The 13,398-nt window shown below is 41.3% G+C and overlaps 2 protein-coding genes across 3 annotated transcripts in view; both read left to right on the forward strand.

Annotated features, from left to right (window-relative positions):
• Positions 1-9,791, forward strand: part of SLC9B2 (solute carrier family 9 member B2) — a 65,269-nt gene extending 55,478 nt beyond the window's left edge. Inside the window, exon 13 of one of the 2 annotated variants that reach the window (XM_088836194.1) lies at positions 2,301-9,791. In XM_088836194.1, the coding sequence (XP_088692320.1) occupies positions 2,301-2,519 (219 nt within the window). In that variant the 3' untranslated portion in view covers positions 2,520-9,791. The remainder of the gene's footprint in view (positions 1-2,300) is intronic. The other variant, XM_055434845.2, reaches the window with a different exon arrangement.
• Positions 9,792-9,867: 76 nt separating this feature from the next.
• SLC9B1 (solute carrier family 9 member B1) overlaps positions 9,868-13,398 on the forward strand; it is an 88,292-nt gene continuing 84,761 nt past the window's right edge. The window contains exons 1-2 of the mRNA XM_088836031.1: positions 9,868-10,778; positions 11,038-11,301. The gene's annotated coding sequence lies outside the window, so the exon portion shown is untranslated. The remainder of the gene's footprint in view (positions 10,779-11,037; positions 11,302-13,398) is intronic.

A 13,398-nucleotide genomic window follows, 5' to 3' on the forward strand; every position in this document is an offset into this window, starting at 1 on the left:
ATTATTGAAATGTATGTGACTATATGATTGATGATCAGTTATGCTTAACTACAGTCTTTATATATAATGGAGAAAGATTTATTGAGAAATAACTCAAAAAATGCTTTATTTCCTCAATTATTAGTTGATATTTAAAATTTTCAAACCAGCTGAACCTCCTGAAAAGCAATCACATGACCCAAAATTTGTGCACTCCAATGAACAAGACACTAACCAATAGGTGCTTAGAAGGAAACGCCAGGTATTTGGTAGCATACCTATAATTGCTAATTAAATTAGAACTGTACAGCTCATCGTTTGTTGCATATGTAACATATCCCTAATGGTATTGTATATTCTCCAACTAATTACAAGAAATGAGACTTACTTGTTTCATCCTTGATTATTTTGTGATTATTTAAGTGTATAAATTTCTTGTTTCATGAAATGAAAACCAGATGTTAATTTAGGAAGCTTTGAGAGATGTATATGCTGCTCTGGAACAATATGCAAGATTTTGTGTGGCTGCAGGGTTAGGGCATTATTCCAGAGAAGTTTTTCTTTCCATCAGACATTCATAGGAGTCTGAGACATAAACATAGTGGCTAAGAATGCTATGAGGTTAATACAGTATGGTATGTAGAGTAGTTTCTCCCTCACAGTGTCTCCCGCCTCCACACTGTCTCTGGTAACTTTAGCAGGTAAAATATCAAAAATAATCACTGTAGTTGCTTTGGTATGAAAGATTTGTTTCTAAAGTTAAAATTTGAAGAATGGCACTTTCCACTATGAAAACAAGTTTTAAAATAAGGAGAAATTATCTAGGGTGTCTTGAATAATGCATGTTCTCAAAGCAATTATTGTATAGAATTTCCCTTTTTCTTCTTTTGCCACTGCACAAGAAACAAGACTTCCTTATATATTTTTTCCATATTAGTGTTCTTTAAACTATTTTTGTCTATGACCCATAAGAAGTATATTTTAAATGACATCTTAGTAAACATACAAACCCCCTAAACATACACACATGTACACATTTACACATACAACAGAGAACTGAAAGGGAAATGTATATTGTAATGTGTGCAGTCCTTGCTGAGCATTCATGAAATGTTGAATTAGTTCTGGCACAAGGTGACATACCATAGCAAAGAGCCCTCAAACGCAGGGACTAAATGAGATAGACTTTTTATTTCTTTCTAACCAGTGGTCAAGAAAGACCATTCCAGAGCTGGCAGGGTAACTGCTGTTCTTGGCATGTGTCTTTCACCCATGAGTCCAGCTTTCACTATTTCCATCCAATGGCAAGGGGAAAATAATAAGGTCCATTTCTTTTCAGGGGACAATTATAAGAAGCATTTATCACTTTCGCTAACCTCTCAGTGGCCAAAACTTAGATATATAGCTACAACTACTTGCAAAAAGACTGGAAAAAAAAAAAAAAGACTCCATTTGAGCAGCAATGTGACCAGCTAAAACTCAGCCACTTCTATTATAGAAGGGTAAAGGGGCATTCAGATATCGTGGGCAATTAGTAGTCTCTGCTCCTGTGTCTCATCCACACTGATATTTTCTCTTCTGTCTTGTGTTGTCCTGGAGATCAACATTGTTGTGTTCTGTGAAATAAGAGGATAAACAGGTTGACTAATATATTTTTCCCCTGTGGCACTGATAATATTGCATTTTGTCTCTAAAAGATTTTTCATAATACCTCCCAGTAGATAAATTTTAAGTAAAACATTTCACCAACTCCTAAGGCAAAAAATTCATCAAATTCCTAATAAGATTAACTTCAAGTTTCAAAAGTGCCTACCACTTTCAAGTTTCTTGATATTTAATGATTAAAGGATCTGAAGCAATATTCTTACATTTTTTCATTTAAAACTTCACTATCTTCCAATAAATACCACTGCATTTTTTCTTATCCTTTCTTAATTGCAAATTCCTAAAGATGAAAGAATGAGATGACCAGTAACTTTCATCTTTATCAGGAGGAATTTAGTATAATCTTGTTATGGTTAATTAATACCCTAATTAAGACTGTATTTGCCTGGTGTTTTGAAATATATCTGCCTGATATTTTTGTAAGTTTGCCTTATGCAAATAGGTACATATGAATCATCATTCTTTCCCTTGGCAAGGGCAGGGAGAGCTTTCAAATCATTAAAATCAACTGCAGTACATTTTGAAAGAGGACTAAGAGAACTTTCATAGTTGAACAAAAGAATAAGACATTTGTTTTTGCAAGTGATAACATAATTCACCTTTTTTCAATGTGCTTGTCTTATAATGATTCTAACTTTACCTTTAAACTTTCATAGGCTGCAATAGGATCTGTGGCTTTGGACACAGCAAGATCACATGGAGAGAAACAGTTAGAAGGATATGGAATGGATGTGTTGACAGTGGCGTTTTTGTCCATACTCATCACAGCCCCAGTTGGAAGCCTACTTATTGGTTTGCTCGGCCCCAGACTTCTCCAGAAAGCTGAACAAAATAAAGATGAAGAAGATCAAGGAGAGACGTCTATACAAGTTTAGAGGTGAAAAGAGAGAATGCTGAATTCAGCCCTCAGAAGGCTGCTGTCAGTGCCTGCTTTTGTCAACTAGCAAAGACTAGTTTTATCCAGATGGGTATTGACATATTTAGTGTTTACGTGTAAGTTAATAGAACCAGAGTGTGGCTATTTGTTTAAAAAAACAGCATTTTTAGCTATTACAGGGATGGTGGTAATGTTCTACATCTCCAACCTGCTCCCTTCCTTAAATTTTTTCTTCAAATACCTCTTCATCATTATCTCTTAGTTTGTATAGGGACATATATACTTTGGGCTTCCCTGGTGGCTCAGTGGTAAAGAATCTGCCTACAATAGAGGAAATGTCGGAATCACAGATTCGGTCCCTGGGTCAGGAAGATCCCCTGGAGGAGGGCATGGCAACCTACTCCAGTATTCTTCCCTGGGGAATCCCATGGACAGAGGAGCCTGGCAAATTACGGTCCAGGGGTTGCATGGACCGAAGTGACTGAGCACACATAGATACTTTAGTGTCCTACCACAATTTAATTTCAGTGTCCTGTTTTGCTAGCCAACAGCTTGCTCTGACTTGGTGTTACCATCACAATTTGATAATTCGTGGTCACCTAACCTCTCATGCCTTGAATTGTTTTCGGCCCTTTTTTCTTTTTATTTTTAAATACCATAACACAATCCCTCATCCATTTCTACCTTCCCTCTTAATTTACCTCTTCTCCATTTCTACCTCTTACCTGTCTTTCTATGAAGTAGTATAACTGATTGTTCCCACCAAAAATTTTGTAAAGTACACAAAATAATTGGTTCTTTCTCTTGCACCTGTCCAGGTGTCAAAGACTAAATCCTATCCCCCTAGTGAGCTTTACAGAGTCCCCAGTTTCAGTGGCTCATCTGAGTTTCCTTCTACCTAAGCAATGCCCTGACCCAGCCCTTTGGTTTTTGTGGCCCACATTTTCAGGCTCTTCCTGTTCTCTAGGTGAGAGATAGCTAATTTTTAAATCTGTGTCAGCCTCATGAATGCCATATTAATCAGGGTAAGGTAAGCTGCTATAATGAAGGAATGAAAAATTAAATACTTAAATAGAGAAATGTATTTTCCTTTTACAAAACCAGTTGACAGGGTTACTCTGCTCCTGAGGTTTATTCAGAGACCCATGTCCTTCCATCCTGAGACTCTGCTGTGCCCTAGCTTAGGACAGAAGTCCCCTTTCTAGCCTTCAGGAAGAAGAAGAAGGAAAAAAAAGGAAGCCCAAGACAAGCAATTAATTTTTAAGGAAGTGATATGGCAGCAGACACATCTGTCCTCTTACATTCTGTTGGTGATAATCACACCCACCCAGCTGAAAAGTATTATCTCTCACTAAGCATTCACATTCGCTGGAGATGGAAAGACCAGATTTGAGAGCCAGAAGTACTATCGTGTTGAGTGTTACCATCACCTAGTAGCATATTCTTAACAGTTCAGTCCAGTCGCTCAGTTGTGTCCAGCTCTTTGCAACCCCATGAATCTCAGCACGCCAGGCCTCCCTGTCCATCACCAACTCCCAGAGTTCACTCAAATTCATGTTCATTGAGTCGGTGATGCCATCCAGCCATCTCATCCTTGTCATCCCCTCCTCCTCCTGGCCCCAATCCCTCCCAGCATCAGGGTCTTTTCCAAGCAGTCAACTCTTCGCATTAGGTAGCCACAGTATTGGAGTTTCAGCTTCAGCATCAGTCCTTCCAATGAACACCCAGGATTGATCTCCTTTAGGATGGACTGGTTGGAACTCCTTGCAGTCCAAGAGACTCTCAAGAGTCTTCTCCAGCACCACAGTTCAAAAGCATCAATTCTTTGGCGATCAGCTTTCTTCACAGTCCAACTCTCACATCCGTACGTGACCACTGGAAAAACCATAGCCTTGACTAGACGGACCTTTGTTGGCAAAGTAATGTCTCTGCTTTTTAATATGCTGTCTAGGTTGGTCATAACTTTTCCTTCCAAGGAGTAAGCGTCTTTTAATTTCATGGCTGCATTCAGCATCCGCAGTGATTTTGGAGCCTAAAAAAATAAAGTCTGATACTGTTTCCCCATCTATTTGCCATGAAGTGATGGGACCAGATGCCATGATCTTTGTTTTCTGAATGTTGAGCTTCAAGCCAACCTTTTCACTCTCCTCTTTCACTTTCATCAAGAGGCTCTTGAGTTCTTCATCGTTTTCTGCCATGAGGGTGGTGTCATCTGCATATCTGAGGTTATTGATATTTCTCCCAGCAATCTTGATTCCAGCTTGTGCTTCTTCCAGCCCAGCATTCCTCATGATGTACTCTGCATGTAAGTTAAATAACAGGGTGACAATATACAACCTTGACGTACTCCTTTTCCTGTTTGGAACCAGTCTGTTGTTCCATGTCCAGTTCTAACTGTTGCTTCCTGACCTGCATACAGATTTCTCAAGAGGCAGGTCGGTGTAACTTTAACCAAAAGAATGACTTCCATGGCAGGAATTTCAGAAATTGTGACATGCCAGTAGAGAAGATGGGCTTTCCTTGTAGCTCAGTTGGTAAATAATCTGCCTGCAGTGCAGGAGACCCAGGTTTGATCCCTGGGTTGGGAAGATCCCCTGCAGAAGGAAATAGCAACCCACTCCAGTATCCTTGCCTGGAAAATCTCATGAATAAAGAAGCCTGGTGGGCTGCAGTCCATGGGGCATGACTGAGTGACTAACACTAACTAACTAGTAGAGAAGATAAGAAAGTCTTATCTGCAAAAATCTCATTTTATCCCACTTAATCAACTGACCATTTCTGCTTGTCTGTATCACTTGTTAAGTTCCTCTACTCAAGGTCAGCTCCTTCCTAGTTGTTAGAATAATGTTTAGATAATGCTGTTAGATTACCTAAGGTTCTGATTTAATAGAGAGAAACATGTGAACAATCTGTTAAAAGGGCTGTAAGTACTCTGACAGAAGTGAGTATAGGGTACATTCACCCTTCATTTAGTTATTAGACTAACATGTCATGAAATAACCTTGTCATCAGACTACTCTTCCAGCCCTTCCCACCATGAGTTTCAAGCTGTTCAAAAGCAGCTTAATTTTTATTAATCTAACATAATAGGAAGCCAAAGAGTTTTCATTTTCACATCAGCCTGACTCTGGTTCCTCTGTGGGACTGTATTCCCTTTGTGTTTATGTTCTCAACATGGACCAGACTAGTTTATACCAAAGTTCAGAGAGGTGAACTTCCTTGGCCAGGTATGCCTTGGTTGTAGCACCATAAACTTAATGCTCATCTGGTCCTCTACTTTCACAGGCTCTGAAACTAGAGTCCCCCAACAAATACTTACTAAAGCCTTTGGTGACCCAGGCACATCATAAAGACTAATGTTGTTACCATCTTTAAGGATTTGACAGTCTGATTGAGGATAGAGACCATTAAGAGAATGCAAAACAGTGTGATAAGTGCCATGATGCAGAAAGTACAGGGGTGCCAGGGAGCTCACAGCAGGAGTAACCCATAAATCAGGGGGGAGGTGCACTTTAGGCACAGCCTCCAGAGAAAGTAGGACCTTGGCTAGGATGTGGGGATGATGAGGACTTAGCAAAAGGCATGGGAGACCCAAGGGTGCTGCAGTTAGTGCAGGTTCCCGTGTTCACTAGTAACTCTTCTCCATGTAACATAACAGGCTTTGAATACTTACTAATACAAAATACAGTTAGTAGAAGTAAATAAGAATGTTGTTGTAAATATTCAAGGCCCCAAGAAAGAATTAGAAATGGAACTTCAGAGTGTGGAAATAGTTGAAAATCCCCAAACTGACTGCCAATAGCCTGTGCCATTTTCAGAGCGTGTGGTGACTTTTTGCGTACCTCTCCTCGGTGAGCAGCCACCAACCAAATCTCTGTGGCTCTCTGTGCAGTGGGCTTCCCTGGTGGCTCAGTGAAGAATCTGCCTGCAAAGCAGGAGACCCATTTTCCATCCCTGGGTCAGGAAGATTCTCTGGAATAGGAAATGGCAACCCACTCCAGTATTCTTACCTGGAGAATCCGCATGGATAGAGGGGCCTGGCAGGCTACAGTCCATGCAGTCACAAAGAGTTGGACACAATTGGACACGACTGAATGACTAACACTTTCTCTGTGCGTTGTTGGTCTCTGCAGGACTCACAGTGAAGTCTCAGGTTTGTTTTGTCACCACCAAGTAAGCCACAGCTCTTTTCTTGGTTGGTAAACTCAGAGTTAACTTGATACAGAATGTTAACTCAAGCCAATCAAACTTACCCCACCCCAGCACAGATAGCAACCATTGCTCTAACCTCTGGGTGACTGAAAGAAAGGTGTATCATATACATACTTCTATCAGAGTACTTATAGTCCTTTTCTCAGTTTGTTGATGGGTTTGTTGTCTATTAAGTTAACTCCTGAGGGGTGGGAGCCTTATCTTGGTCATCTTTGATTCCTCAGCAATTTCTACAGGGCGTGGAGCAGGGTGGGCATTTAGTAAATTGTTACTGAATCAGTGAGGAGATTCTCTTTCAGTATCAGAAAACTACCTGCCACATAACAGTTTAGATTTTAGTCCACTAGTGCATCTAAGCTGCTCAGGCTACTAAAACAAAACACCATAGACTGAGTGGCTCAAACAACCAATCTTCTCACAGTTCTGAGGCTGGAAGTCAAACGTGAGAGTTGCCAGCAATGATCAGGCTCTGATGAGAGCTCTCTTCCTAGCGTGCTAATAGCCTCCTTCTTGTTGGGTTCTCACAGGGTGGTGGGAGGAGGGGGGCTGTGAGGGGATGGGAATGGAGGAGAATATGCAAGCCTGCTGCTATCTCCTCTGATAAAGTCACTAATCCCACCATGAAGGCTCTAGCCTCATGACCTCATCTAATATAATTACCTCTCGGATTCTCCATGTCCAAACACCATCAGGTTGAGGGGGTTATGGCTTCAGCTTATGAATTTAGTTGGGGGACAGAATTCAGTACACATCAAGGGCTTCATACCTTCAAGGACAGCGCCAAGCAAACACTGTAAACTCGTGCTCTGCAACACCCTTTTTTTCCTAAGGTGGGTGCTGTCAATCTCTCCTCTGAGAAGTGTTTGTTTCTCTTTAGGCAGACTGATTAGGTTTCTGCTTTTTAAGTTATTTTCACCTTCCCGTGTTTTCCTTTCTGGTATTAACTCCGTATAACATGGACTGGACTTGAATGTTCTCAAAATGTCCTCAGTTATATGTTTGCAAATGATCTCGCCCATTACATTCTTTAGTATTATTTTTGTCTGATTACAAAATATTACATTTTCATTGCAGAAAATCTAGAACCCAGAAAAGCACAAGAAAGAAAAATGAAACTACTGTTAATGCAAACACCCATTTTATTTTGATTCTTTTAAATTTTACTTTTGCAGTCTGGGGGATGTCTTATTTTCAGAATGATACCTCATCCACTGAACTAGTTGGGTGAAAGACAATATAAATATATTTGACTTCTGTAAAGATACATAGATTGAAGTTTTTTGTTGTATATAGTGAATGCTAAGCCTTCCAAAAATTACTTATTCACCCTGTAATATTCAGATATTAATTTTTCAATGAATAAAACAGACAAATCCCTGCCTTTAGGAAGTTTATGTTCTAAAATCCATTCATTCATTCACTCAAAATACACTTGTAACTTGCCTCCTGTGTGCCAGTTTTGCTAGGTCCTGGGAAATACAGTGATGAAGAATATATTCAAGATGGAACTTGAATTCTAGTGGGAGACTGACTCTAATACTTGCCTTCAGAAAGCTTTTAAGGAAGTAAGATGTGTACAAATAGCTGTAATCCAAATGAATGATTCAAAACTGTTCTCAGTGAGGAAAACTTCCTAAAGGTGATACGGGAACTGGATCTAAAAGAGTGGACATGATTTGGATTGATGAGTTGATATTAGTAAGGCAAAGAAAGGAACAGCTAGGTAGAGGGCTGGTATATTAGCGAAGTGTGAAAACAGTAAAGCTGGGGTACAATAAATGACTGACACTTAAGGTTGATAAAGAGAAGTAGTGAGAAGTAAGACTGGAAAAGAAAGTTGGCACTTAAATCACACCAGACTGGTCATTGGCCAAATTTCTATTTTTATTGAAGTGCTTTCAGAAGTACAGAACTATTTATATAGGAGATATTTTTGAAACTACTTTCATATCAAACTTAGGGAATACTGCTATCATGATTAAGGTTCTCTTTGTTCCTCAAAAGTCTTTTGTTTTGTTTTGTTTTCTGTTTTGCTTTTAATGACATTGTTGCAAATATAACCAATTTAATTATTTTTAACTTATCCTTTTTTTCTTACCAAAAAGGCTTCAGATGTTTCATTAGGTGTTTTTAAGTGATTATTATTAAATTTTTATTATATTGTCTTTAAGTAAATGAAGGACACTATTTTTGAAACATTTCAGAATATTATATTTCTATATGAGTAATTTATGTAGTTTTGTGTAACAGATGGGAACTGCTTCCTGCCATTTTGGGAGCAAGTGATATCACATGTTTTAGTTGACTAAAATTAAATATGGCCTGAATCCTCTGACCTGGTGAGAATTCCAAAACTCTATTTGTTGATATGCCTCCTGTTTTCCTTCAGTAAACCCTAAAGCACTTGAACTCCAGCAGTCCATGGCATCTGAGGCTTAGAGCAGTGTCTTGGAGGCAAGCAGGCTCCTCTCAAAGGTCCTTCTTCCCAGCTTTACCATTTGTTCTTCATCCCATTAACCTTGGGAACCTCCTTGCTTTTTCCTTTCCTACCATGAGAACAAAGCATTTCCTTAACCCTATAATCACAGAAGACCTTGTCTAATCTTATAAATCAAGGAAGAAAATGACTTTCAGTCCTTATTTTCTGACTTTCAGAAAACAGAAAATGAACTACCTATACCATGCTAAAGGTAGGAAGGGGTTACAATAAAAGAATTTCTTAGTCATCCAAGAAAGAGTTGTGATTTGAATAAAATCCTAAATGATAAATAAGAAAAGGGGTAAAGGAACACTCCCCATAGACCAAATGATTTAAGAAACATGGAAGCAAAAAGGAATTTGTGTGTGTGTGTGTGCAAGAGAAAAAGTCGTTTGGAGTATCAAAGAGGGAAAAAAATAGGAAAGGTGAGTCTGTCTTTCTAAGAAGTTTGGGCTTTCTGTAATTTGTCTTTGTCTATGTTGTAGGAAGCTTGGGGACTCCAGAGAGGGAACTTTAAGACCACCTTTGGCATTGAGAACCCAAACTTTCTGGGCCCATCTTCATTTTGTTTGTTTCATATTAAGGTTTCCACATAAGATTTCATGGGGGAGCGGGGCCGGGGGGAGCGGGGCGGGGAGACAAAGCAAAGGTTTTACACTGATAATAGGATATTGAATGTTTACTTTGTATTAAGCTCTGTTCCAGACACTTGCCACGCATCAATTTATTCTCATAACACCACCACATCCTTTACAGAGAAGAAAAACGCAAAGCTCAGAGATTATATATTTGCCTGTGGTCCCAAAGCTACAAAGTGGCAGTGCTGAACTTTGAGCGCAGCCCTAACCCCAGAAACTGCTCCTTTTAAGGCTGTACTAAAATTGATGCTAAAGCTGAAACTCCAATACTTTGGCCACCTCATGCGAAGAGTCGACTCATTGGAAAAGACTGATGCTGGGAGGGATTGGGGGCAGGAGGAGAAGGGGACGACAGAGAATGAGATGGCTGGATGGCATCACCGACTCGATGGACCTGAGCTTAAGTGAACTCCGGGAGTTGGTGATGGACAGGGAGGCCTGGCGTGCTGTGATTCATGGGGTCGCGGAGGGTCGGACACGACTGAGCGACTGAACTGAACTGACTGAAAATTGACGTAAAGGGAAAAAACATCTAAAGTTTTGACAAGTTACTTCCGGCACAGGCATCCCCTGGCGTTGCTTTTTTGGCTAATCGGCCCTCTGAGGTCAACTCCATCTCCGGACTTTTACAACACAATAAGTCGATACTCTGAAGAGACGTGGAACGGGTAGAATAAACTGAAAACACACCAGGCGGTTCCAGAGGACCCCAGAAACCCCAGCTTCGAAGGCTGGAGCGACCATGACGCCAATTAAACGCAGCCAGCAGTCGGCAGCCCCGCCCCTCGCGTTGGCCCCGCCCCTCTCGCTGGGCCCGCCCACACTCGCGTCCTGCATAGTTTGCCTCAGGGCTGCGCGCGGGCCTGGCGGCGGTTGCTGCGCTCCCGCGTCGCTCCCTGGGTAGCGGGAGCTGCTGTAGGGATTGTAGGTACAGCCCATTTGCCTTTACTCTCCTTTCGGCACTAGTCCCTCGTTTCTCGCGATCTTTCCCCTCCGTTGGCGCCCAGGAACGCTTCCCGTCCCCTTCGCTCTAAGGAGCGTGCGTCTGCTCCTTTGCCGGGCTCTGGATAAACAGCCACAGATGTTTTTTCTTCTCTCGTGTCTGACACGTTTCTTTACTCCCTCACCCCACGTGTGTCTTCTTTATTCTCTCCGTTCCTCTTCCATTTCTTTCTCTCATTTTACAGAGTACTCGCAGATAAGAAAGAAGAGGTTTGTCAGTCAAGACTGACAGAAAAATTAATTTTATTAAGCGCAGACTCTCGTGGTGAATATCTGCAAGTGACCGTTCGCAAGCTCCTGTGATTGGAGGTGTGCTCCAGGATTGGTTGCTGATACTGGAAGGCTCACCTCCCGCGCCGCTCACCCCGCCTGTTTCTGTCGCCTTTGATCGCGGTGGACAAGCCCTTCAGATCAGTGCTTTTGAAGGATTGAGGGCTGTTGTTGCACAGGTACCATGTGTCAGGCATATCGTGTAGGAGTCCTTGTGAGAGGCCTGCACCTGGTCCCCGACGCCTCTGTGTGTGTCCCGTAGTCTATAAAAGATCAGATGGGATGATGGAGAGAAAAGATTGGCTTGGGTCGCACCGAGAGAGATCAGACCTGGGAAATTACAGAAGTATGGGAAATTAACACGTTACTCTCACACATAAAGAATTCAAACCCCAGACGTTTTGGTCACTGTGTCTATGAAATGGATATTCATATTTACTACCTTCTGTGAATACTAGAATTTATACCGCTGGTTTTGTCAGTTGACTCTCTTATTTTAACTCCTGCCCAATACCGGACAAAAGGACAGAGACAGGTGCAGTAATAGCAATATATAAAGTAACATTTTTATTGCACTTCCCATTTTGTACATTATTTTCATACTAATCCTGTTTATACAACCTGTGAGATAAAGTTGGTTAACAAAGCTCCATTTTACTGAAGAGGGAACTAAACACTGATATTAGGTAGTTCCTGGAACATAGGCTTCCCTGGAGGCTCAGACGGTAAAGAATCTGCATACAATGTGGGAGACCTGGGTTCGATCCCTGGATTGGGAATTTCACCTGGAGTCGCTGAGGGTCGGACATGACTGGGCGACTTCACTTTCACTTTTCGCTTTCACACATTGGAGAAGGAAATGGCAACCCACTCCGGTGTTCTTGCCTAGAGAATCCCAGGGACGGGGGAGCCTGGTAGGCTTCCGTCTGTCTATGGGGTCACACAGAGTCGGACACGACTGAAGTGACTTAGCAGCAGCAGAAGCAGCAGGGCACCGTAACCCACTTCAGTATTCTTTCCTGAAAAATCCCATGAAGAGAGGAGCCTGGCGGGCTACAGTCCTTGGGGTCACAAAGAGTTGGACACCACTGAGCAACTAAGCACAGCACACTGGACACATAGTACGATATACAGTAAATACATTCAGTAAATATTTTAAAAGGGATAAATTGGTAAGATTTTCAAGGAGCCACATCGTATTTACTTTTGTATTCTCTAGACCCAGAGGTAAGTCGAGCAATAGTAAGCCCACAGATTTAAGCTAGAGAGGTCAAGTGACTTGCTTAGGTCAGTGACTTGCTGAGATATTTTTAGGGGACTTGCCAGGCATTGTGAATATCATGGTTAAAAAAGACTGGCAGGATTCCTATCTCATGGAACTTACATTTTAATGAAGATAGAAAATAAACAGATAAACAATATATGTATAAGGAAACTTGGATAATGGTGAGTGCAGTGAAGAAGTAAAACAGTGTGAAGTGAGAGGACCTCAGGGGGCGGTTACTTTAGATTGATTGGTTAGGGAAGGCCTCTTTGAAGAGCTGAGTTTGTGCTGAGACCTCAGTGACATAAAAATGCCAGCCATGGAAATACTGGGGATCAGAGTATTGCAGGTAAAAGAATCTAAAATTGCAAAAACCCAAGGTAGGAAAGAACTTGACTCTTTCAAAGAGCATCATTAAGAATGCTGTAGCTGGAAGGTAGAAAAAGTGGAACAAGATGAGCTTGGAGAGGATAGGTAGGGGCCCAAGCATATAGGGCTTTGAATCGGTCATGGGGATCTACCCATGGGATAAACTAGGAATTTATTTATTAAAAGTGTGATGAGAAACAAACAGGAAGTTTTTTTGGTAGGGAGTAATACAATCTGATTAATTGTATAAAGATTTGTTCCACCTGTTATGTGGTGAATGGGACATAGGGGATGGGGAGCAAAAGTAGGAGCAGAATGTGGTAATCCAGGAAGGAATGACCATAGTTTTGGCTAATGTGGTATAAACATGTTTGGGTGTGAGATATATTTGGTGGCAGAACCTACAGACTTGATGTTTTAAATATAGTAGTGAGAGAAAGAAGCTTCTGGATTTTTGTCTTGAGCTTTAGTGCATGGTTTTTGCACTTACCAAAGGATCTCCCTGCAGTGCAGGAGACCTGGGTTCAATTCCTGAGTCAGGAAGATCCCCCCCCGGAGAAGGGAATGCCACTCCTCTATTCTTGCCTGGAAAATGCCATGAGAGAGGAACCTGGTGGGCTACAGTCCATGGGGTTGCAAATAA

Source organism: Moschus berezovskii, chromosome 5 (assembly GCF_049115385.1).
Source record: "Moschus berezovskii isolate FMDL1 chromosome 5, NW_MosBer_1.0, whole genome shotgun sequence".
NCBI classification, from domain to species: domain Eukaryota; kingdom Metazoa; phylum Chordata; class Mammalia; order Artiodactyla; family Moschidae; genus Moschus; species Moschus berezovskii.